Source organism: Bombus affinis, chromosome 5, assembly GCF_024516045.1.
Source record: "Bombus affinis isolate iyBomAffi1 chromosome 5, iyBomAffi1.2, whole genome shotgun sequence".
NCBI lineage: Eukaryota > Metazoa > Arthropoda > Insecta > Hymenoptera > Apidae > Bombus > Bombus affinis.
This window is the reverse complement of record NC_066348.1, coordinates 12816588-12841082: the sequence shown is the minus strand read 5'-3', so window position 1 is coordinate 12841082 and position 24495 is coordinate 12816588. Positions and strand designations below refer to the sequence as shown.

Genomic DNA, 24495 nt, shown 5'->3' with positions numbered 1-24495 from the left:
TATAATTGTCCATTGTACTAATTCCTTTTTCGAAACATCAGTATATATCAGGTTATAAAGTATTCAACGAATCCATGTCTCGTATCTAGTCACTATTCCCCTACCTAAATTGCTTTAAGAATTTGTTATCGTTATTTCTGTTGCATTATGAGAAACGAACACAGAGATAGGCGTTAACGAAGAAGAAAAAAAATGGAAATTGTTTGACTCACGAAACAGAATACATATTCGAGCGAGCTATGAATCTTGAAAGACGAATCATCGCGATAAAGATCGCAGAGCGAAGATCATCGATTTGCTGTGGAGAACGCGCGTGGAATTTACGCGAAACAAAATCCAAGCAAAGAACTCGGCGCACCGCCTTTATTTCTCTCTCGTTCCTGCCTCGTCTCGTCACCTACCACTTTTTCCCGCGATGATAGCCGCCTTCGGGTAAAAACAGCGCGCAGCTAAAACCAGCGTATATGTATGTATATTTCTTTTCATGGAAGAACGGTAGGTATAGGGGAACGTGGAAGAACAAGAACGCTGGTGTCCCTATCGATCAACTCGGGGAATTCTTTTATTAATCACCGTGAGGTCAACAGCCCTCCGTTAATCGCTCACGATTTTATCGAGATATGCAGCGATAACGGAGACGAAAGAACGCGGAAAAAATGAGGGAACGATATCGACCGAATGATCTTTTATAATTTTCTAGCTGTTCGAAGCTGTATTAGATGGGAAAGAGCGTGCAACGTCGATAAACGTGGGGACGAATATATAATTTAGTTCTCTGTTAGATAAGAACATAACTGGAGGATTATAAAATTTAATTAAGATACCGACAAATTACGCATAATGGAGGTTGCTATGATAAATACACTTCCGTATCAATGATTATTATAGATCGTTCGTCTGTCACTAATGTATATATTTCGATAAATACATATGATATAAAAGTGATAGCGACAAATTATGCGTAATGAGGGTTGCTATAATAAATTACTTTGGTAGTGGCAATTATTTATACATCATTCACCTGACGTTAATGTATATGTATGAATATTTCGAAGAATATAGATATTCATTTTAAAGACGTTAAATAATATATGTTTAATTAAAATGGTAATCGTGGAAATGTAAGCTGCGGAGATTAAATCGATGGCTATCCGAATTTCAGCTATTGTTATAATTTCATCGCTTTCTAGATTTCCAATTACTCCTCTAAATTACGGTCTATATAATCTCCGATAGATTGACCGAATTGGGCTGCCAATTTCACATCGAGAATTCACGTTTAATTCGGAGGGATACCATGTGGTTTCATCGGGGTGTGGATTGCTTTCTATTCAACGTGTCCGCATTACAATGGTAATGGCAAATTTTTCCATTTTCACGGAAGCACGAGTGATCAAGGATTTAATGGGAAATCGTAGCCGCAGGTGCAGTTCCTGTTATGAAATTAATGTCTCATGGCGAATGAATCTCAACGTAATCAAGTCCACGGAATTCCACAGGTTTCGTCAGACCGATGGCACGCGAAATGGTCATCGACAAAAAAGAAAAACTGTAACTCGGAGAATATTAAGACAATACCAGGCTGATGTTCATTCCCTTTACACGTCAATGATGCAACACATTTGCATAATTAAAGCTTATTATCATGTAAATTATACTTAGTGCATCTCATGTAGGGCAGTACTGATTAAAATTCTTCGAGCGAATTTTCTACGAAGCAGCGAACGATTTTTGATAACAGAACTACGTCGTGCATGCGAACGACTACGATATAGCTGACACGTTTTTCCTCGATCTCCACACTGATATCGGTATTGATAAATAGACAGAACAGTGAAAACCGATTTAATTCTGATGTTCTAGCTTTCTCTTCGTGTTTCTGTCTCTTCCGATACCTTCTTGTTTTCTGAAATATTTTATTCGTAAAATGCGTGGGAGATGCAGAGGGTAGTACAATTAAACCAAACACTTGCGAATCAAACATTACAAATCTATCTATGCTTTACTAATATCTAACTCAATCGTAACATCCACTTCACACAGATCCAAGGAGAACATATCCGGACTAAGAAACGATTTCCATTGTTCGCTTTCAACGATACGATCCTCTATTGAAATAATTTCATCGGAGGAAACAAGCTTCTATAATCTTATTTGTAATCTGCTAGCGAGTTGGATAAAGTAAATAAAATTAGACGATAGCTTAGCGAAATAACGGAACGAAGGGAATTTGCCCCAGTTGTAGAGCGAGCCTACGGTTTCATCGGTTGAACGCAGGCAGAGAAAAAGGTAAGAAGCAGAGGGAAGCGAGCAGAAGGGAGGGTCAAAAGAAATGGTTACAAAGACGGACGCGCGGGTTCGAGGCGGCTAGTTAATGCCGGACATTAAAAGGAGAGACAAAAGACAAAACAACGGCACGAGTTTTAATAAGCCGGAGTACGGGATTGGCCGGCCAGTTGGCTTCAATCAAGTCCCGGGATCTTCTTCTCTGCGCCTTCTCGGGGCCTTTGCCCATTCCTCGCATATACACGCGCAAGTTGACGAATTAAACTCACCAACCACGGGGGACGATGAATTATCATTATTATTGTCACACTTATTGTTACCGCTGCCATTGTCGACGTTGACGGCAAGAATTGGACGGTCCTCCTTACAGACGCGCTCGAATCACGACCGAATCGTTTATCATGCTATCGTTCGATGTTGGCCGAAAAAAAATTAATTCTCTCGGTTACAGAATCTTCCTTTTCCAATATTCTCTCCCTTATGCCAATCGTCTTAATAAAGACGAGAGACGTTCGATTCGTTGCTTCATCGGAAAAGCGAATATTCGTGGTTCTCGCTCGGTCTTGGATCAAGGTGACAATTGTTAAAATTTGCTATCGAACTATTCGTTCGGTCTTCATAAAAGTAATGCCTGACCTGGTTCTACTGTTCCCGTGATTAAGGCCAGCGCTTGCTTGGTAGCCTTATGGATGGGTTCATCATGTATATATGTCATACATACATATGTATGTAGTAGACCCCAGGACAAAAAGCGACTTTCCTTTCTCTTTCTCTTACTTCCTTTCTGCCTCTACCTTGCACCTAGTGTCATTATATCAACGTTACATGCCACGATAGCGTAATACGAACGTTATATTAAAGATCGTGCAATTAGAAGCATATATCGAGATTCTCTTTTCTTTTTAATACGTGTGGCAACGTAAAGAAAGATAAAAGTAAATCTCTGGACATATGTAGAACAACGTTTACAGATACAAATATCATCGGTATCGGTACAAAAAGATTTATAGCACCTTCGTAATATTTATCACGGTATTATTCCTGTCGACGTCAGTCGTTTTTACGCCCGTCATTTCTCGACCTCATAAACCTGAATTACGATTCAAATCACATTAAAGAGATACTTTTATGGATTCTTGTATTCAAGCCAAGGCTATTACGGTACACCTTTAATTTACGCGAATGATGTCGAATTGGTAATACGTGTCAAACGTTTTTATCGATTTCGTAATTCTCAAGCTCTTTCTGCACGATAATTTATCAATTCGTGGTATCAGCGAGTAAACAACAAGTTGCAAATCGAACGCTCCTGTTGATATTTTATGCGTCAGAGTTACGAGAGAGTACTTTTTGTTACGCGAGTTTTACAATTAAAAAAAAAAAATTTAACACACGCACAGATCTAACATTAGTTCGATGGTACAATAGACTCCATAAATTTCCTTTCAACGATCCGCGACTCAAACATGTTTCTGATATTGTTCCAGGCAAATTCTCCTCTTCCTTTATTCCTCGTCTATTCTCAACTAGTCGGAAGAAGCTGGATTTGATCGAACGGCCTGTGGTTCGCGACACGTCGCGAATCGCAGCTTCTTCTTTATCATCGTTTGATGTTAAAGTGAGTAACCTTCTGTCCTTGGACCTTTTTCTTTTTTTGTCGATTTATTGCATGCCTGCGTATGATCGAGAACAATGCGTGTGCAGCGGCTTCGAAGCTGCTTTTATAAATCGTTAATGACGCGAGGCTTATTCGCATGTTTCTCAGACATCGAATGCGAGCAAATTGACAAAGGTACGCGTTGATTCGCAGTTTTATCGTTCAAGTACATCGTTATTCGGTATTTGAATCGTGATGTAAAGGCGAACAAAAAGCTAATTCGAGCTTAATGTCTGTTTTCGATGAATCTCATATTTGTAGTGTGGTGTTGCGTAAATACTAAATCGTCAGAGATTATGGGAGATACGCGTACATCTGCGTTGTAAAGAATATTATTAGGCTGATTTGTAATTGCAACTTCTCTGCAACGCATTCCCCATTATTAAACGAGGGAATCCGTACAAAATTGTTATAGTTATGGTTCCATTTTACTTCAAGGGAGCTACACGATTACAGCCCTTAATTTAAACAGCATGTTTATTTTTATTACGAAAACACATGTTAGTTACTTCTATTATTATTAGTCTGCAGATTTGTACTCTGCAAATTTCAGGGTGCAGAGGCACGTAGAATGTGCGTGACACGCGATATATATATAAAATATCCAAAGTATATAGTACATGTTCCAATACTTAACGAGACAAATTCCTATCATAAAAATATGAATTTGCATAAATATTCGCAGTGCAATTGCTAGAGGTTTCAGAAAATCAACTTTTGTCGTTAAAGAAATTCTTGAAATTGCCGAAAAGTCTCAGGAACGACATAGCCAAGGCTAATATCCAACATGTGTCCGTGTTTGGCCGTGTTCCCGGGACATTCTCTGCTCCGTTTCACAGTACGGTACGGTTTGCGAGGAATCACAGTAACGAAAAACGAAAGAATCCTTTATCGAGGTCTGGCGTAATTGCTCGTTCTTAAAAGTGCATGATTCCGAGCGCAAGATGGGATTTTAAGGAGGCAAAAGGAAGTTTGCAATTGTCGAGATGTCGCCCTCGCTGGTTTCGACAGGCATAATCGTCTAATTCACCGGCGATTTTGTCCGCTTTGGAAGGAAAGAAACGAGTTCGAGGCTGGAGGCAGGTTAGCCCGAGGAAAAGAAGAAATCGGGGTTGCTCTGACGAAAGAAAAACACGGATAAAAGCCGAGCTGGTATACTCGTGTCAAAAGAGCCTGGAGGATCCGGGCCAGACCCTTCTAACCATTGGCGTAGAGTCTGGCATCCTTTTTACCCTCTTTCTTTTTTCACAATCTTCGATCGACATCTCTTCTTCTTATCTGTTGTCGTTCAGAGAACTTTTTATCTGATAAACAACATCGAGCCAAAAAGTTTCTTTCCTTATGGGAAAAACAATAGTACTCGAACGATACTCATCGAGCAGAAGAGATCAGGAAGAGCGAATACTTTCAGAAAATAGGATGTTTCCATTTGTTCTTTCTTTTTGCTACACGCTTAACATGTTTCTAAGAAGATTCTTACGTTTCTGATTCTTTTTTTTTATTTATCGATGCTATGTAAAAATTTAATTAAAACATCGGGAACATAAAAAAGCATCGATATTTTATTCATTTTAATAATTATTATTTAGTAATCATAACTAGTGGTTTCTCTAAATGCGACTATAGTTGCTTTGAAATGTATACGGTACATGATTTGCTGCTCTGGCAGCTTCAACAGATTGAAATGTAGTATTACAGCATAACATTTAATTGTTGCAAAATATTACATCATATCCGCACATTTTTTTCTGACAATGTTATCTAAATTATGTATATTGTCATCGATTTGTTAGTCCATGAAATTTATCGTACCCTAATCGTTCTAAAAAAATCTGTGTCATGGATCATATACTGCTAAAAAATTCTTCCAAATGTCCACATGGACAAACTGAGAATATAAATAAATAAATAAATAAATAAAAAAAAATGGATCATATAGTATGATGGTAGCCAACGTCGTTAAACGAATATGTAGACTGGCGAATGAAAAGTACTATACTTCGTTAAAATGAACGAACCAGATATTTTTATCGATTCTCAAGTGAAATCCTATGCAATAAAAAGTAACAGAGTTTCGAGAGAAATACTCAACGTGTGTAAGAGTGACGGTAATAGAGTAGCAACGAATGCACATAAGTATAAATCTTCAGTTTGTTTACGCACCTAACGACATATCGATTATCACGAAACAAAAGTTCGAGGGATGAACGATTACCAAAATCTTGTGGAATTGCTATTTTCCAGATCAAAGGCCTGGTCATTACGGAAACACAAAGGGATTAACAACCATCCGCTCGATAAGGAACAATGGTAACAATTAGAGTTTATGACTTCCTGCGCCAGTGGAGGTTCTCGTTCGGTTCCTACGGATTAACGGAACTCCCACGCGGTCAGTACAAGTTGTCTTTCGAGGCAAGTTCATGAAGTCGCGCCGGTTCCACCAGCTATACGCCCCTGGGTGCCAATAGGTTGTCAATGGAATATCAATAAAGCGTATGAAAACGCTCGTTATGCGTGGCGCCGCTCGCAGCGTACCACCGATGAGTTTCTTGGTTGAACTTCACCAGACGGTTGAAATAACGCAATCGATACTTCGTTTCACAAATAACAAGCATCTTCTGCCCGTTTCTTTTCTCCGTTGGAATAACGATGATGATAGACGTATCGAGGATACAGTGAATTGCTATTTTTTTATGTCCTTTCTGTGAGTACGAAAATCCTCCGGGTTATCCGAACGAATCCATCTATGCTTACTTTTAAATCACTTTTTTTTTCTTTTATTTATTTAAGAGAAGAATGTTTTACACAAGATGTTATCTCGAACACGAATGAAACACCGATGGATAATATTCATGGACGGTTATTTATGAAACACGCTACTATCTGATATTCGAGTATACGAATGAGAATATTAGAATGACAAAATATTTTAGATTTTATTTTTTAAACAGAGAATTTCTTACGATGAGAATATTAATCGTACAGTTAGGGAGAAAAATGAATTTTAGGTCATGAGATTGCGACCCGTGAAGGGATGTATTTGAGTTCGAAGAATTTGTTTCGCAGGCTTGCGTAACAGATGCTCCGCAATCATTGTATAAACTTGCAAAACGTAGCTAAAGAAAATTGTCTGGAGAAAGAGATACAAATAAGAGAAGCACACGGCACAAACCGTAGATTATACGGAACGTAAATAGAGGACACCATAAAACAAGGCCGTAAAATGAACTCTATACATGAGTAGAAATTAAGTTTCATAAAGCACAAAGCTGCTTAATGTTAGAGACGAGAGGAGTTTAATTTATTCCTACGCGACAATGCAGCCGCGAACGTAAAAAATCTAAAGCTAGACATACCCTCCAACGACGACGAGCGACTTCCCATTAATTTTTAACGAACACTAATAATTTTTAATAAGGCGTAATAAAGGTAATAAATATTAATTGCTGTCCTCAATAAGGCATTTCAAAAATCGTCTTCTTCGAGTTCTATCGACATCGGGAAAAGTAATCGACTAGGAAAGTTTTCAAAATGCGACGCGATGGAAATTCAATTGCAACAAAGAAAGCAAGCAGCAACGCAAGAAACACGGTGAAAGAAGTAACAAAAGCTGAAGGAAACAGATGTTACGAGACAACGTTTCGTCGTCTTCGTTTGCAGCATCGCGTAACGGGTGTGGTTAATAATTGCAAATATATGCATCGTATAATTACGTATGCAAAAACCTGTATAGAAAAAAATGTGCTATGCGTAAGTATTATCTACGAGACCTACGTGTTACCGAAGGATTTTGTCAAATAATAAGAATTTAGATTTCACGAAATCTATCGCTTTTGCAACAGTAGTTTCCCGAATCGTCGTCACTATATATTATCAGTTATCATCATTATCAATTATCAATATATTATCAGGAACATAATTAAAAATATAAAACTTCATTAGAGACTCGTTTTACGTTTGAACGTGTGCAGAATGTCTTTCGTTTGCAATATCAATTACGCATCGTCGCCTTCCGGGTAAGCGCAGAATTCTTACCAAATTTACTTCGACGACTATACAGAATCGCTGTAAGCTCGATGAAAGCAGATTTTATAGTCGGCACGCGTTGAAATCCAGATTTTTATTAAGTCAATACGAATTTCAAATAAAGTTTCCTTGAAAGAAATAAGTAAGTTCCCCGTTGGCAAAAGAAACGAGGAATCTTACCGGACAGACCGGAAACTGCGCACACGTTGTAAAGTCGCGCGTGTCACGTTATGTCGACGATTAATTGTAAATATGCGCGTTGGACTATCATATGACGCAACAATATCGTAAGAAAAATACCGTCATACACTAGAATTGCTAATACAGCAGAAACGAGGTTGTATCTGGGCTAGCGATATATCCTGAACAACGTTGCCACTTATCGTCCATCTAGAAACTTTTCTTGTAATTAATGACTCTAGATAACAGATTTTCCATTGGTCTTAGGATAGGAAAATGCAGGCGTTTTAGCTGAAAGGTAAAAGCCACTCAATTATAGCCATTACAGATCGCAGTCATGGCTTGACTTTGACACAGATATTCTTTGCTTCTTTTGTTTGCATCTTCGTTTCTCGTGATAAACTAACTGTAGATGCTTTTTCTTTAGAACGAGATGAGAGTCGAAGATGAGCATACACCTGGAAGATACGAAATTTATTTCAAAATTCTTACGCGTACGTTGCATAAATTGAAAATTCATCGAAGAGATACGACCTAGAGATATACAAATTAATAGTAAAAATACATAGGTAAAAATTTGTAGCTAAGTGACTGTTATGCAAATTTTTAAAATTTGTTTTCGACTGTCACTGTATAATTTTATACATCAAATCAGAGGTTTGAATTCCTTCAAAGTCTCCTCTCTTCTTTCTCTTGAATTTCATCCTCTTCGAATAAAATGTGAAAGGCCATCGTATTCTGTTACAGCGAAAACGACGAGAATCTAGAAAATTTCGCACACCGCAAATATCTTGCCGAGTAGTTGTCGCTACGCTTAACGATATTTTAAAAAAGTTCCTGACACCAGAGGACGGTGTTCAATTTACGAGCAAGACCGATGACAAATCTGAGTTTCAGGATACAGGGTCCGACGCCCTACGAAGAATAGTAGACGTACTTTTCACCGGGGAGTGGTACGGTGTCCTAAGGCAGAGAATCGATTATTCCAACCGAAGTTGTAAAAGCATAGTAGGGTCAGTCGAGGCCATAAATCTCCAGTCGTATGTACTTATGTGAGGAAAAAACGAGAACGAACGATGCACCGAAGGGACGACTCTTCTCTACAATGTTTGTTCAATTGCGACAAGAAATCGTCTCCACGTTTTTCAGATTTTGTCGGAATATCAATAGTTTATGTAATTTTGTCATTATGAACGTGATTACGATTACGATCCTCTCGTACAATAATTTACTAACTAATAATATCAGCAGATTGAAAAATTATAAATTATACAAGCTTCTCTTATAATCTCACGATTTTATATAGAATAATTTGGCGTTTTGTAAACTTTCTTTGTTCATAAGGCGCGTGTTACATTTGTAAATATGCTCTGGAATTATCGACCGTGAAGGCATTAATTGCCATTCATACTTCAATGAATATCAAGATCTAAAAATAGCGTAGAATTCAAATATTTGTTTAAGTTTCCACAGGCTATCCTAATTTTAAAACGTTATAAATTAAAACGCATCGCACGATTTACGTTACGACCCATCAGGACACATCCTTCACGTTGTTGGATTTGATAATCGCCTCCGCAAATTTTTATAGTTCGCTGACTCATTTAAGCTCTACCATCTGCCGATGCATAATATACGCCGCTTAAATTATTGACCAGTTGTAACGATAAAATCTACGAATTATGGCCTTGGGTTTTTCGTAATTATATTTCGTTTACGCGTCCGTAAAACAGTAAAAGAGCCAATTTAGTTGGCAAATTATAGAACACTTACTCAAGAAAATCGTCGAGAAAAAGATATAATCGGAAGACCGGAAGATCGATTCGTATCGAAAAAGAAAGAATTAGGTTTAAAAAGATCGTTACATCTTTGTTGCGACCATGTCACATGAATTTACTTTCACGGCTTTCATCTTCCAGTGCAAATCTCTAACTTTCCTCGCAGAAGAGCAATTTTAACAAGATGAAAACGGATATAAATGGTTTGGGAACTAGACGAAATCTCGATTTGTGAAAATCGGCTCGATGTACGTTCATTGCAACTAATTTACATACAACAAGCTAATTACTCTCGGAATTTCAATTTCTTTTTAGTACAAACTCTAAACTCCGAGTAGTTTCCCGGAAGAATGTTCAGCTAGTAAAAGCGATACGAGTACAATAAACTGACGAAACGACCTAGTTTACAAGCGGATAAAATTCTGAATTATAATATTTAAACAAAGTTTGAAATGTCATTAAAAAAAATACATAACGTAGGAAGGTATAAGAAAAATATAAGGAACTATCGATAGTTAAATCGAGAAATGCATTGAAAAATCAAAACCTATCTGATCGATCGGTTGACAGACAGAGATAGTAAATCTCCATCGACTCTTATTAATAAGTTACATAAGGGTCGTTTCGTATGATATTAGATTGATAGGAACGCCGTATATGAAGCATTTCCAACCATGTCGATTGGTCTAGAAAGTCCTGCTATTTAATACCTGTTGCCTGACTTCCGGCTAAAAGCATCTATTGGAATTTCGATTACTAGCAAAAGATTGTCAATGGTGAAACACCGAGCGCGTGAACAATATAATTAGTCATTTTCCCACGTAAGTAGCTACGATATTTCTTTATAATGCTTGTCATAACGATCAATTGCTACACTTCTTTTTATCAGATAAGGCTTAATTTGTCCACAGCTTTTACCGGTAAGAAAAAAAATCGGCACGAGTGTATTTACGTTGCATTCGAGATAGAAACTAGCATTCGACGGCAGTTTAGATAGAAGTCGTTGGATCTATCCTGCAAGAAAAAGAACTTTCTCGTTGCTTCGTAATGATTCATCCAAAATTGCCCAGAATGTTACGCGCATAAACAAAACGAGCGAAAGTCTTTCGGAACACTGCACGTGTTTGCTGCGTTAGCTGTACCGTTAATTATGGCTCGTGTCATTTGAACGATTTTAGCTTCAGAGGAGCAAAATCGATGCGTTTTATTTTTGAGCAAATTTGCGTAACATAAAGGCGCAACATAAAGTTTCGTAAAATATCGCTAAGGAAATTTGATTTCTTGCAAAACATCCGATTAATAGTTCCCTGGCATCAAGAACGGATATCGTTGAATTTCGTTCAAAAAGAATTTCACAGTTTTAATAATTCATATTATTGTGAAAGGCTTATTAAAAATTACCTTATACTTTAATAATTACCTGATTTCTTGCCAGTACATTAAAAATGGTAAATATAATGTTTCTCCTATATTTCGTATTTCTTTCTTAGCGAGTAGACCGGAACACGTAAGTATGTAAGCTCGTATCACCGAGAACATCATTTAGAAATTAACGAGATAGCCGATGCGTGATAATTTTCATATTTTAAAGTTAAAAAATTAAAAGCCTCTATTTATTTCTTTTACGTGAACGTTCTCATTAATACAGCCTATGTTCACCCACTAAACAAGTAACCGTTTGACTCAGAATTCCGAGCTACTTAAATCGAGGTTTCTAGAATTTCTTTCAATTATCATCTCGATGAATATCAATTCCTAAACAGTGACCAACATATCGTTTAAATCAGAATTCCTGACTGCTCGTTTAGAGATAACCGCTGAAAACTAGTTCAACTGCCTAAATCAGCGATTTTCAACCAGTGTGCAGCGGCCTATTGCTTTGCCACGAGGGATCTACAGGTGTGGCGCAGGAATTTTTTAAATATACCTTTAAAATACCTAACTATTTAGTCAGTCTCAGTCACCAGTCTCTTTTCCCTTGTATTATCAAATAATAAAATTATAACAAACGTCGAAACAACGTGTCTTGAAAAATATCACATATACATAATATAACATATAATATATTTTTTGATGTGCCACAGAATCGTAGTAACCAGAGAAGAGTAATTTTATTAACCAGTAATTAGCAGCACGATGAAGAATCGAAGATCGCTGCCCTAAATGAATACATAAGTCGTTTACTGCCAACATTAGAGCGGTCGATTTCCGCGCGTCCATTATTATTAAAATTTATACATCATCGAAGAAAGGATATGTCGGTGAATCGCGTGGACGATCGGCATAACAAGGAACCATTAACAACTATACAAGGCGTCAATAACTATAAATGGCGATGGTGGAAGGGAAGATCGCGAGTTCCAAGTCCACACAGACAGTTCTTTTCCCGTTGGCAGGAGTCATCGCAATTGCTCGGTAGTCGGTACGTCGTCGACCGGTCGCACGAGTGACGGACGGTCGACCCGGCTGCCGCACCAGTCGATGACAGAAACGGAAACGCGAGAAAAAGACAAAGAGAAGAAAATAAGGTAGGACGATAGTGGACGAAGGTGTACGCGTCGGGAATGTTGGATACTGGTCGCATATAGTAGCGCAAAAATGATCGCAACTCGAGTTAGATCCCTCGTTTCCTAGGAACTATCCTCGACGCGCTTCTTTCCTACCATATATGCGACTCTTGTGTCCGACGATTCACGAACAACGATCGCGCATCCGATATCGAAAATTTCCTATTTCTTCAGAAAATTGCCCACTTAGGACCAAATGTCCTCGAGTCGCGCTACCGATAGCTCGTTTTTACGTATTCTAAACGCATCGTCGAAAGGGTTCATAGCGTGTCGAGCAACGAGACTAGTGTAAATCATTTGTATCTTCTTGTAGCCGTGCGTGATCATTGTGCTGAACATGTTCTATATAGATATCCATCCAGAGGTAAACGAACTTCGGGGGCTGAACTGTTCCTTTTTTCAACATTTGTAGAAATCCAATGCGATACCGTGATGTTAATGCCTTTAATGTATATATATATATACCAAGTTGGTAACTGAAATTACCGGTAAGAGGAATAACACTAAAGTAAAACATTTCTCTCGTTATTCTCGCTCTACGACCTAAAGAAATCCTTATGACTCTTCTTTGTAGCGAAAGGATTTGCAAGATAAAACAACGCTTCTTCAATTTTACGTAATATTTTTAACCTACTATTATTTCCACTTCTGTGATTTCTAACTTCTCGTCAATAGCTTGCGACCATTATAGTTACCGACCCTCTCATGATTCTAATACCGCTAAGTGTTAGAAAAAGGTTGATGCGTTCATAATATCATCTTTTCCGCTTCCTCTTTCACGTATACTTGATTTAGAAAACCAGGATTTTCACCCGTATGTCTGTCTTCGCTAGAAGTTCTACCAAAAAGATACAAAATTATATTTAGAAGAATATCGATGATTTTGAAATGAAAAATTACTAGAAAAATATATTTTTCTTTTTTGCTAACGATCGTGTCCTAAAGCCTTCTAAGATACTTGTCGCGATATTCGTTATTTTTCATGTGTAAAAATCGAAATCGGAAGTGTAACTATTATCTTGTTAATCCAATAACGAGAAACACAAAATCTGTATGCAAATGTGCGTGGTTTGGTTCGGAAGTTAATCTATCCGCGATATACTTGACGATCGTATCGCAATTGCGCGCTCGTTAACGGGCTAAGATCGCGTTCAAATGAGGCGGACGATTTGCTCGTAATTTGTATCTCAGCATGTGTATCCCATATAACTTGCCGATGAGACTTGCTTGGGCTCGAAGGTCTCTTTTTCAAGCTGCGTCACACAGTTCGAATTATCGTATCCTAACAAGTTTTTATCGTCTACCCTGCTTGCATGATCTAAATTTACTGCCTAAAACATATTCAGGGAAACAATATAATTTACCATTTTTTCAGCTACATACGTAGCGTGAGTTATAATTCAGAGGATTACACGGGCTATCAATTTTTCAAGAACGTTACCGTATACAATACGAACTTCTCTTTTATCTAGGTAACTTCTGCGCTGATATCGAGAAGATAAGAATTAAAATGGTAAACAAATCTATGTAGGAAGTGTCACGAGCGTAAAACGATAATGCCTGATAATTTATAAAATGAACGAACCGTGGTCGATAAGTTATGGAGAGGAGACGACTGGATCACCATTTACATTCGTAAAAATCAAACCAGACAAACGACTCCATTTCGATTACTTTTCTTTCAACCACTTTGCCGTGTTGGAAGACTGCGTTTTACGCACATCGATCCAGCCGCCGATCGAGACGCCGATTGATCACCAACCGAAGACGTTGACAGAACACGAATCAATTTTTCGCGCTAATAATCTGCTACCACTTTTTTCCACTAAGCGAACCATGATGTATTCGATCGTTCACTTTCGATCAACAAACACATCGAGCGTTTATTTGTATTCACGACGTGTATAAAGTAACATACGACGTTTAAAGTAGCGCGTCTCGGCACAAACTGAATGTAAACTGACTACCGATCCACGCTACGGTGATCCAAGATGCCCGTAAGTGGCCGCTTTGCGTCCGATTGGTTGAGGCCACTGATCTTCCCTGGTGAACAGCCATTCAGCTGTACGGACGCTTTCGTTGTGTGGTACAACGCGGGTCGTTTGAAATTGTCTCAACGTTTCATCGGTTTCGTAAATCGTCGAAGCGAGTTATAAGTTTCCTTCTTTTGATAGGAAACTCGCGTTCTGTTTCGATATATACGACAACGACGTTATAAAATTTGGATTTTAGGAGAAAATTTTTGAAAGAAAAAGATGTAATTTCGTGGAATTTGCGTTTTCTGTCCTTGAAATGATTTAAATTATTTATGTTTCCTTTTTATCTCGATACTTTCTCTTTATAAACAATATTACAACAAATAGGTATAAATTACTATTAGAAAGCTATCGATGATTTTGAAACAAAAAGTTAGCGTAAAAATATTCTTTTACGCTAACCATTGTATTCTAAAATGCGTTGACAAGAAAGGGAACGATTACCTTGAACACAATTGCTATTTGTTTATCTATTTAAAAGCATGCGTATAATGGAATTTAGAAGGTCCTTTTAACACTTAGTTTCTGTATACGCGTTATTCATCGTTTTCCACGTTACGTAACATATAAATACATTTAGCAAGCAAAACAAAGGTAATGGACTTTGCTAATGTATATAAACCATTGCAAGAATGATATATGGGTGTTCCATGGAGAAAATTGTACCAACAGGTTTGGTCGGATCTAGCTCGTTAAAGCAAACCGTGACTATGAAATGGTAACTTTGCTAACCGTTGGCTCGTTCGATTAATTATGATTAATCATTTGCACCAATTCGTTTGATACAATAAGAACGAACGTATCTTGTTTCGTCGGAGTAGGATAGATCCGCCTTGAGAAACTGTATATCACGATGACGTCAGTTTAATAGACCGGTACAGAAATTACAAAATACGAACAATTCAAAGCGAACAGTAGCAGGTAGTTAATATACGTCAAGCTTGCTTTATCGCTACGATAATCGATCTAATATGTACTCACATTTGTCGACAGCTGGCTAGTCAACGAGTGAACCTTCTCTTGAGCGTCCACGAGTTCTCGTCGTAATTTTCTCAGCTCGTGTGCCTGTTTCTCCTCGGCTGAACTGTATAGGCTGCTCGCTGTCGATACCAAAGATACAGAAGAACCGTGGACTGAAGGCAAAAGAAGAGAAAGTTTTCCTTTTTCCATTTATTTTTGACAAAAGGTTGGAAATGAAAAGCGACATCGCAGGTAGCTTGTGCGTATCTCTATGTCAAAAATGCACGCTATCGTGTTACGCGTTTCTGTGACGTTCCTCCGAGTTTACTTTGGTGTTAATTCCTTGATAAGTTATATAACAGAACATGCCGTATCTTCGACGGTTGGTAAAAATGATGTTTAAAAAAATAACGATAACTTTAAACGGAAACTTACTATCGTCGTCCTTATGCACGTGTTGGTAAAGATTAGGCGGTTGCCGAGAAGTGTGCGTAGGCGTTGGAGACGTCGGTTGCGACCAGTGTTGTCCCGTACACCCGGTAGATCCTACAGGAACGCTGTAATATGGTTCAACGCCTACGCCCATTCCTATTCCGACTCCGACTTCCTCGCCAACGGAAGACGAAGCTCCACTTCCTCTAGCTAACATTGACGGATACATTTTTTCGCTTTTCGTGGATCTGCGAAAACAGAGGTTTAAACATCTGAATAGTTGGTAGAAAGAAACGTCGCGATATTATATCGTAAATGCCTCCGAAGATAGGCAAAAAGTTCTTTCAATCGATTCTATTATATTATTAAGTATTTCTATACTCGAAATTATTACTACGATACCGTAGTAGTTGATACGATGAAACGATATTCGATATATAATAATTGTCACGATTGTTTAACGAACTGTTTGCATCTTTGGAGAATAAAAAGCGCGCAACGTGCATCGATAAACGTCTAATATCGATGTTGAAAGAAGAGAAGACGTTCAAATAATTTACAAAATCTCGTTCACGTTATAGAAAGTGTTTGTATCTTCCATACACGAGATTACCTTAAGTATTTTCTTTCAAACGATAGAAAGCACAATTACTGAATATTTATAGCTTGTTACGCTTGGTTGCATTCAGAAATTAGATTAATCTAGGAGAAAAGCATATTTCATTCCTGAATACAATCGCGTATACGTGTATGCGTGTCCTTGAAATGAAAATGTTCAGATGCGAAGAAATTGACGTGCTTCGTATCGCGCGCGCGCACGCGGGAGAGAGAGAGAGAGAGAGAGAGAGAGAGCTCGTTAAAGTTAATTCAACGGAAAAATTCCACATAGATCGATCGATTCGTCAGACAAGAGTAGTTCTTTGCATCTGGTATTCGGTTGACTTAGGACGTCGATGGAAACACGCCCGTCTACCTAGCGAGTGTATACGTAATTAGTCGATCTAGAAGAGGCTCCTAATTAAAAGATAAATTCCCTTTAATCTGAATGTCGAGTGCCGCTTCTCGATCGTGTATACACTCGTACGGTTCTGTAATAGCACAGCGAAAGAGGACGAATAAACGATAAAAAAGTTGACTTTCACGGAAAAGTATTTCAAACGGAATTAAACGCGGGTACATCGCAGCGTCGAAGATATTTTTAGCAAAAAGAACCTTCGAGCTTTACGTATTTGTAAAATGTTTCCTTTCGCTGTGCAAATAAGCCTTAATCCTTAACTTGTATGGCGAGGATCAAGTCATTGATAAACGAGGAATGAGTAAATAATTAATTAGCACTTAACGAGAAGTGCACATACTGACAAGAAAAACGATAAATTGAGAGAAAGAGGCACGTTATTTCTGTTACCGATTTAATCCGCACCACACTAGTCGAGGAATGACATGCGTTTGGATAAGAAGCACATATCAATCACAAATACGAAATAGAAAGAAAAATAGAACCGACTCAACAAAATAATAACTAAAGTATTTAAAATCAATAATACAAATGTAAAACTCGACAAAGTAAGTGCACATGGACATGTGTGTTTTTAGTGCGTATAATTGGCACTCGTGTATACGTGTAGGGTACGAAACCGTCGAAGGTTTCGTTCTTTGAATACTTATGCATGGAAAACAGGCTCGACGAATGTGTATTCTAGATTTTCGCACTACCTTGGGAATGTCCTGTCCCGCAGATGGCTAGAACGGTATCAAATGATCTGCGTTATTTCACCGTAAACGAGCAATCGCTGTCATAGAGTGGTTAATTAGAAAAAGAATCAGAAAAAAGCTGAAACTGATCGTTTGAAAAAATGTGGTGAAAAATTTGCATCCTCTAGTCATGCATCTATACATATGGATGTATGCAAATGACTTGTAACAAAATTTGATGTAATATCGTGAAAATTAATGCAGCGAATAAACTACTCTGTAAATTTACCTAATAGAATTGCTTCTATTAAGTCTCGGTGGAGCTGGAGATCCTGTCGAGTCTCTCTGATGTATCAACAAGCGAGCGTGTGTTAAGCTTGCTCGATGCGATCCTAATGATTCCACGCTGTCAGCTTCGCACAATCCCATTCCTGAAATTAGAACAAATTTTTCCTTTCAAAATAAATAATTCAAAAACTAGTCTTTGACCTAAAGCTATTTCAATATTTTCTAACCGTAGTAAAACGTAAAATTTATAAAAATGACACGCTAAACTAGTAACACTTGAGTTGACCTAAAATATGTTTGAAACAGCATAAAAACTTGCCTTGAGAACGTCCACTAGGCGTGTACGTATTGCTGTGTCTCATCCAAGATGTAGTATACGGACTATTGGGAGTGTAATATCCTTGCAGATCAGGAGCCGCGTAATTGCTGCACGTATCGCTGAGACTTCCATCTGATGGTTTGAGCACCCGCGGTGAGAAGGAAGTAGCCGTTGGTCCTGCACCGGATCCTCTTTCGCGATGATGCGCGGATGCAAATAGCGCCGTGAATTCTGGGCTACCAGGCTTTGGTAAACTTTGCGATCCGAGCATAAGACGATCTCGCACTGATTGAGAAAGTTGGCTGGCGCTAGGACCTGTGAGGCTGTAACTCTTATAATGATGTCCTTGGTTCGACGCGGAAGAGTTGGCTTGAAGTTCTGTAGTACATGTTTGAGTCCCACCGGACACTTTGACCTGCAATGTCACACGAAAGCAAAAGATCCGTTAATTAATGCTCGTCTAATATACCGCCGTGTAGAAAATTAAGAAGAAAATGGGCGATCTTACCTTCGTTCTTGGAACTGCGCTAACTTGAGCAGTTCTCGTCGAATCTTTGCCACCATTTTGAACTCCGTTGGGACTGGGGCTGGTACCAGCGCTGTGTCTCTTAACATATCCGAAACTCTGTGGTACACCTCTAACTTTGCTGCTGCCGCTCGTCGATGTTCCCGATGAAACTTTCTGCGGTTTTTCGCCGTTCGCATACTCAGCCATGGCCTGTTTCCGATGTTTCTCCTGAAAGAGAAATTATTCAGTTAGAACATGAAAGTACCTAAAGGGGTTAACCTCTTAACCTACAATATCGTGTGAAAGACGTGGTACGTCGATCGGGTCAAACATAAACAACACGTGTGAGAGATGTGGCACGTCGTTGTTGTTGATTTATTATTTACTTCAAGATAATAAATCTTTCTTGTTCAATGATCAATTGGTAGTAATTATTTATCAAACATCTCGCAAAATAAAATTAGTTGTATCTTACACATGTATTTACATATCAAAAGATATGTGCGATTCGCACGACTTTGAACGTTCAGCCAAACCGTGATGTCGACTCGACGTGTGACAGATCTTGTCGTTGTTTATGGCACGCGTTATTGGAACTTAAATCGTAAGCTCGAGGATGGGGAAATTCTAAAAAGAAATTTCCACAGAAATAAAATTCAAAGACTGCATTAAGCTCGCTAAACCGACTATCTCAAAAAATCAATATTGTCCGGTGATGCAACGACGTAAGAACGAACAAAACTGTATAAATGTTTACCTGAGATCGCCTGGAGGGATTAGGACTCGGAGGTGCAGCCTCCTTGTCTCTCTCCCGATCCCTTGCAGCTCCAGCCTCGATATATTTTTTCCATTGCTGGCTGTTTGAGCTGCTGTTCGTCGAGCTATTCAAGCCTGGCTGTTGCTGATGTTTGAACGCCGAGTTGTCCGTTTGCTGAGAACTGTCCGACTTTTTCACGTGCGGATGATGACCAGGATGTCTGGAGCTCACCACACGGTATACCAGGTTACTACCCTGTTGTGCACCCTGGGGGGTGGCCGAATTACCGCCACCCCCCACAATCACGCCTCCACCACCCGGCACCCTCTGTTTATGGAAACAAACAATTTTTTCTGATTAAAACACGTTTGAAAAAACTCGACGAATTATTATAAATAACACGACTTGTTATTATTATTATAACTGTCGTGTTGATCGTAATATCAAATTAAAGTGTAAAGAGGTGCCGCTATAAATGTAATTTCAGTGGAATAATCCTGCTGGAATATTTCTAAAATATTTTATTGCGAAATTCTTGTCGATAGCCTTTAAACGCGTAATGGGATATCATCGATGCCGCTGCAATCAAACTCGCGACCTGGGTCAAGGACTTTCGGTAAAGTTAATTTCACTACTATCGATTCTCGTGCGCGCGGTTTGCGAGAATTAGAACCCTCGTAGCATGATTCAGAAGAGGGCGCCGGAACGGCGCGGCAACTGCTCGAAGGAGTACAAGATCTTTTTGCACTGCTGTATGACCTTTAGTGTTTGAGTTATGAGAATGCTAGGAGTCAAATATTTTATTCTTTTTTTAAATTTTCAATTAAATGTTCTCTTTCCTTCTGAAACATTACTTTTTTTATACGATACAGAAATAAAAGTTCAGTATTTATTCTTGCAATGAATAGTTTAATCTTCACATCAATGTTAATATTATTTTCCTCCTTTTCGGTTATGTATTCTCCTTTATGACGTTCTTTTTACAGCCTCCTATCCACCTACGTTTATTACGGACCGGCAGATTTTACGATTCATAAAAACGAACAATCCACGAAGTGTCAAAATAGCGAACAACTCGTGATATTGTTCCATACTGTCAAGCCTCGTTCGGCAACCACTTTCACGCGATGCAATCAATCGAATCGCTTTAAACGATCCGACAAATGGACCCAACCAACATTCATCGATCTTTCCGTTGCTGCTCCGTTTCTGACTCTCTCCAATCCCTTCATTTACCACGCGGAGTTATATCGCGTATCAAATGACTCACGGGGTTAGAAACGGTACCTTGGGTTTTTACTACCCGGATCGTAAACGTACTACGAGAAGGCCATAAGCGAGACAAAAGATCCCCGTGGGTCAAACGCAGCTTTTTCTCTTACTGCCCCTTAGAAACGTGTTCGCAGTTCGATCGAAACACGGTTCTCGTCGACGGTAATTTCTAACTTTACATGAAGAAACGATCGAAGAATAACAAATATCGGGCGACTCCTTTATCTTTGGACGACACTACTGCCACAAAAATTCAAACAAACGGTGCCTTCTTTCGAGTAGAAGACGGCAACGTCGGCTACGTTTTTCATTCTTTCGTTTCCAGCTAGTTTATTTTCAGAAATGTTCTCGTGAAAACATTCCTTTTTCTAACGGAGCAAATGTTATCGTTCAGGCAGCGCCAGGGTGCAGTCGAACGGCGCTTCAACTACACGGAAAAAATGTGAAAAAAAATTTTATGAGCCTGAAAACTATCTGGAATAACGATAACATTTTTCTCGTAAAGTGATAAAACCTAACATTGAAATCTTTTCTCGTAAATAAACTCACCATTATTCTACTTTGATCGACGTGTCACGTATTTCAAACTTTACGCTAATAGCGTTTCCGTTAATTTCATACAGACGCACGCATACAGTTGTTGTATCGTTACTTGATCGTTCGCGACCGGTTTAACAGAATGATTATAGTTAATTACACTCGTTCCTGTCACATTGGATGATTATTCACGTAGCTTTACACGCACTGAACACGTACCACTCGTAAAATTAATTCGGCCAGCTTCGTAAAGTGTTCTTGACAGCCGGTACTGCGTATGCTCACCGATACACGTGTCTACGAGTTTCGAAGGATCGATAACGGTGGAATACCTGTGTGAACATCGAATGCGTCATTGCACGGGATAATTAAGGGATAGCCCTCGAGCAGAACCACCCTTGTTACCCTCGACGACTAGTGCAATTTAACTGGGGTGCCTATTTGTTCCAGACACTCTTCATTCAACACGAATTTCAAATACCTCTCGATATTTGTCTAATCAAAGCGTTTAATTTGAATTAACAAACGTGACATTAGGTTTTACATGGTTTAAAATAACCGAACATATCTTTCGTTCTATGCAAATATATGGAAAAATTGAAGTTTGCGTGGAATTAAGTTTCTTCTAGAAGGTAAAAAGATACGAAACAACGATAATGATGTTATGTTAGAAAAGCTAAGAATATTAAAGCTGCTTCTCCTTAAATAACACGGCAGAAACGTAGCTGTGCGGCAAATGATTTCTCGCCACGTTTCGTCTAAAAACACGAAATTTGAAAGCCGTTCTTCATTAACCGCAACCGTGCAAACAGTACCGTGAAACTCTTTCCCTATTCAGCTAAGAGTTACTTTGCAATGAAAACAGCAAGGCGTGAAACCGATCCACAGCATGGAACACCACTAAATATTCATTACGAAGGTAGAATATCCATCTTAGAAAATTATAGGGTTCCTTCGTCTCTCAGCGAATTAGATGATTTCATCGAGGGTTCTTCGAACGTGCGTCATTTAGTTCTCTCTCGCTTTCTCTTTTTCTTTTCGGTAGGAATCGTAGCGAATGAAAACGCCTCGAGCACGGCGCGGTAGCACAGTTTTCACCGTGAGAAATTTAGGAAAAATTGTTTTTTCAATACCGTTCACATTTTTCACCACCTTCGACGAACGTCACGTTTTCATGAGTCGGACGAACGTTAACTGCCGACTGCGAGGGTCGACGATCCATTGCTCACCGACTCTGCTCCCCACTTTATGCCACGATACTACTTACTAACGCCCGGCTACCGAATACTACATTGGTTGTGTACAGGCTGCCGCAAAAAGTATCACCGACCAAAACATCAACGAGTCACCGACTCTTTATTATCATGTGGTACGTTCACGCGTAATTTCCTTTCGCAAGATTGGATATTTTTTCCTGCGCTGTTACGAATGAGTCGAAACGGTGGACAATGTAAATTAGAGAGAAAGAATGTAAATTCTATCTGGTAAAAAAAAGGGGGGGGGGCAGAGTAATTTATTTCGGGTTTTAAAATAATCGTAAGTCAGATGTGAAGTTGTGATGGTAAATGTCAGTTAGGTTGAAGTTGAAAAAGATGAAAATATAGCGCAAAATTATCTGATCTATTTATCCTACCTGTAGATCTGTAAAGATGGTAAACATTGAAAATCTAATTAGTATCTAGATGATAAATAGTACACAAGTGCGTAAGTATCAAAATTACTAGAAATACGTTTTTTGTTCTTGTAGAATAAATGAAATAGAAAAAAGGAATATTAAAGTATAACAAATTTATTACCTTTCGTTAACTATAAAATCTATGACGATATGTGATACATCGATATGTATAAAATCTCTATTAATTGTAAGATATAGAAACGATCGAAAAACTTGGCTACTTTGCGGTGTGTGCCGTCTAATGTAATTTATGTCGGTATTTAAATAACGCGATTTGCAGGGAAAGTAGAGTAAAAGGAACATTGTTTTGTAAATGATAAGGTGCCACGCGAGCCACACCCCATCGTCTTTCACCCTTTTTGCTCTATCTGAGAAAAAAGTGGCAGGGTTCAAAAGGCGGAAAAGAAACGTTACGTGAAAACTGATTACATTTCGGGTCGGTCAGGGATTTCCGACTCGAACCAGGAAAATCGAGGATTATCCTATACGGATTATCGACTATAGAAGGAACTAACTTTTCAAGGGGAACGGTATCATATCGGAGAACCCTTTAACTCGACTTAACTGATCATCTAAAATGACCACAAAATGGATATCTGAAAATAGCAGCGAAGGGGTTGAAGTCTACCATTCCCTTCTTTTTTTAACGATTTGCATAAACAGCACAGAATTTTTAAATATATATTTTCACATCTATGATACAGATATTCCAATATTATTGTGAATTAATTAATGCCAAAGACAAGAAAGAGTAATCCGATTGAATATTACATTTAAGTTGGATAGTTTAAGATTTTAATATAATTATTGCATTCGCGTGTGCGGCTATGGAACGCACGCAGAGAGAAATTTTCGTTTTTATCAATGATAAGTCACTTTATTCGACGGTACGTTAAACCTACTAATTTGTATAAAACAATTATTAACGTAGGGAGGTCTGAATTATCAGTTGAAAAGAGAGATCAATCTATTTGCCTGTAAAGGCAGAGCACTTTCTGCGTTTCAGTGAAAATTGCCGCTCATTAACGACGATTGTAATTCGGCTAATGAGCAGTTTTATTTATTCGTAATGCTCTTACATTACCGTGCAAATATTTCGAACAGAATAAACCAGCCACTGGCTGAATAGGTATTCATAGAAAGATGAAATAACTGTGGAAAAGCAAAACGTATACCCTTTACGTCTTACTCGGTTTAATAGGGTAATTACGCGAAAGAGATAAACCAAACTCGAGAAAGAACATAAATTACGGAAATATCGCAAAATTCGGAATGCGGGAAACTTCTTTTATACAATTTTCAATTTACCAACCAACTGTACAATAAAAAATTCAGTGGAAATATTATTACCCGTTATACCATTATTCTTTATTATTCTTTCGCAATTTTCCTTCGCTTTTGTTGAGCTAAATATACGATAACGTAGCATACTATAGGTTTTTTTTTTTAAATAAACGAAAATTGTATAAGCTACGTTAGGTTGCACGTGAAAAGCAATTTCTTGCTCTGCACGGTCATCAAGTTA

General features: G+C 38.4%; 1 protein-coding gene across 7 annotated transcripts in view; it reads right to left on the bottom strand.

Annotated features, from left to right (window-relative positions):
- LOC126916905 (protein sickie) overlaps window positions 1–24495 on the bottom strand; it is a 190959-nt gene that overhangs the window by 28840 nt on the left and 137624 nt on the right. For 6 of the 7 annotated variants that reach the window (XM_050723180.1, XM_050723176.1, XM_050723179.1 and 3 more), the window contains 7 exons: window positions 19487–19813; window positions 18730–18957; window positions 18222–18636; window positions 17904–18045; window positions 17636–17662; window positions 15926–16170; window positions 15512–15663 (listed from right to left, as the gene is read on the bottom strand). In XM_050723180.1, coding sequence (XP_050579137.1) covers window positions 15512–15663; window positions 15926–16170; window positions 17636–17662; window positions 17904–18045; window positions 18222–18636; window positions 18730–18957; window positions 19487–19813 — 1536 coding nt within the window. The remainder of the gene's footprint in view (window positions 1–15511; window positions 15664–15925; window positions 16171–17635; window positions 17663–17903; window positions 18046–18221; window positions 18637–18729; window positions 18958–19486; window positions 19814–24495) is intronic. The other variant, XM_050723177.1, reaches the window with a different exon arrangement.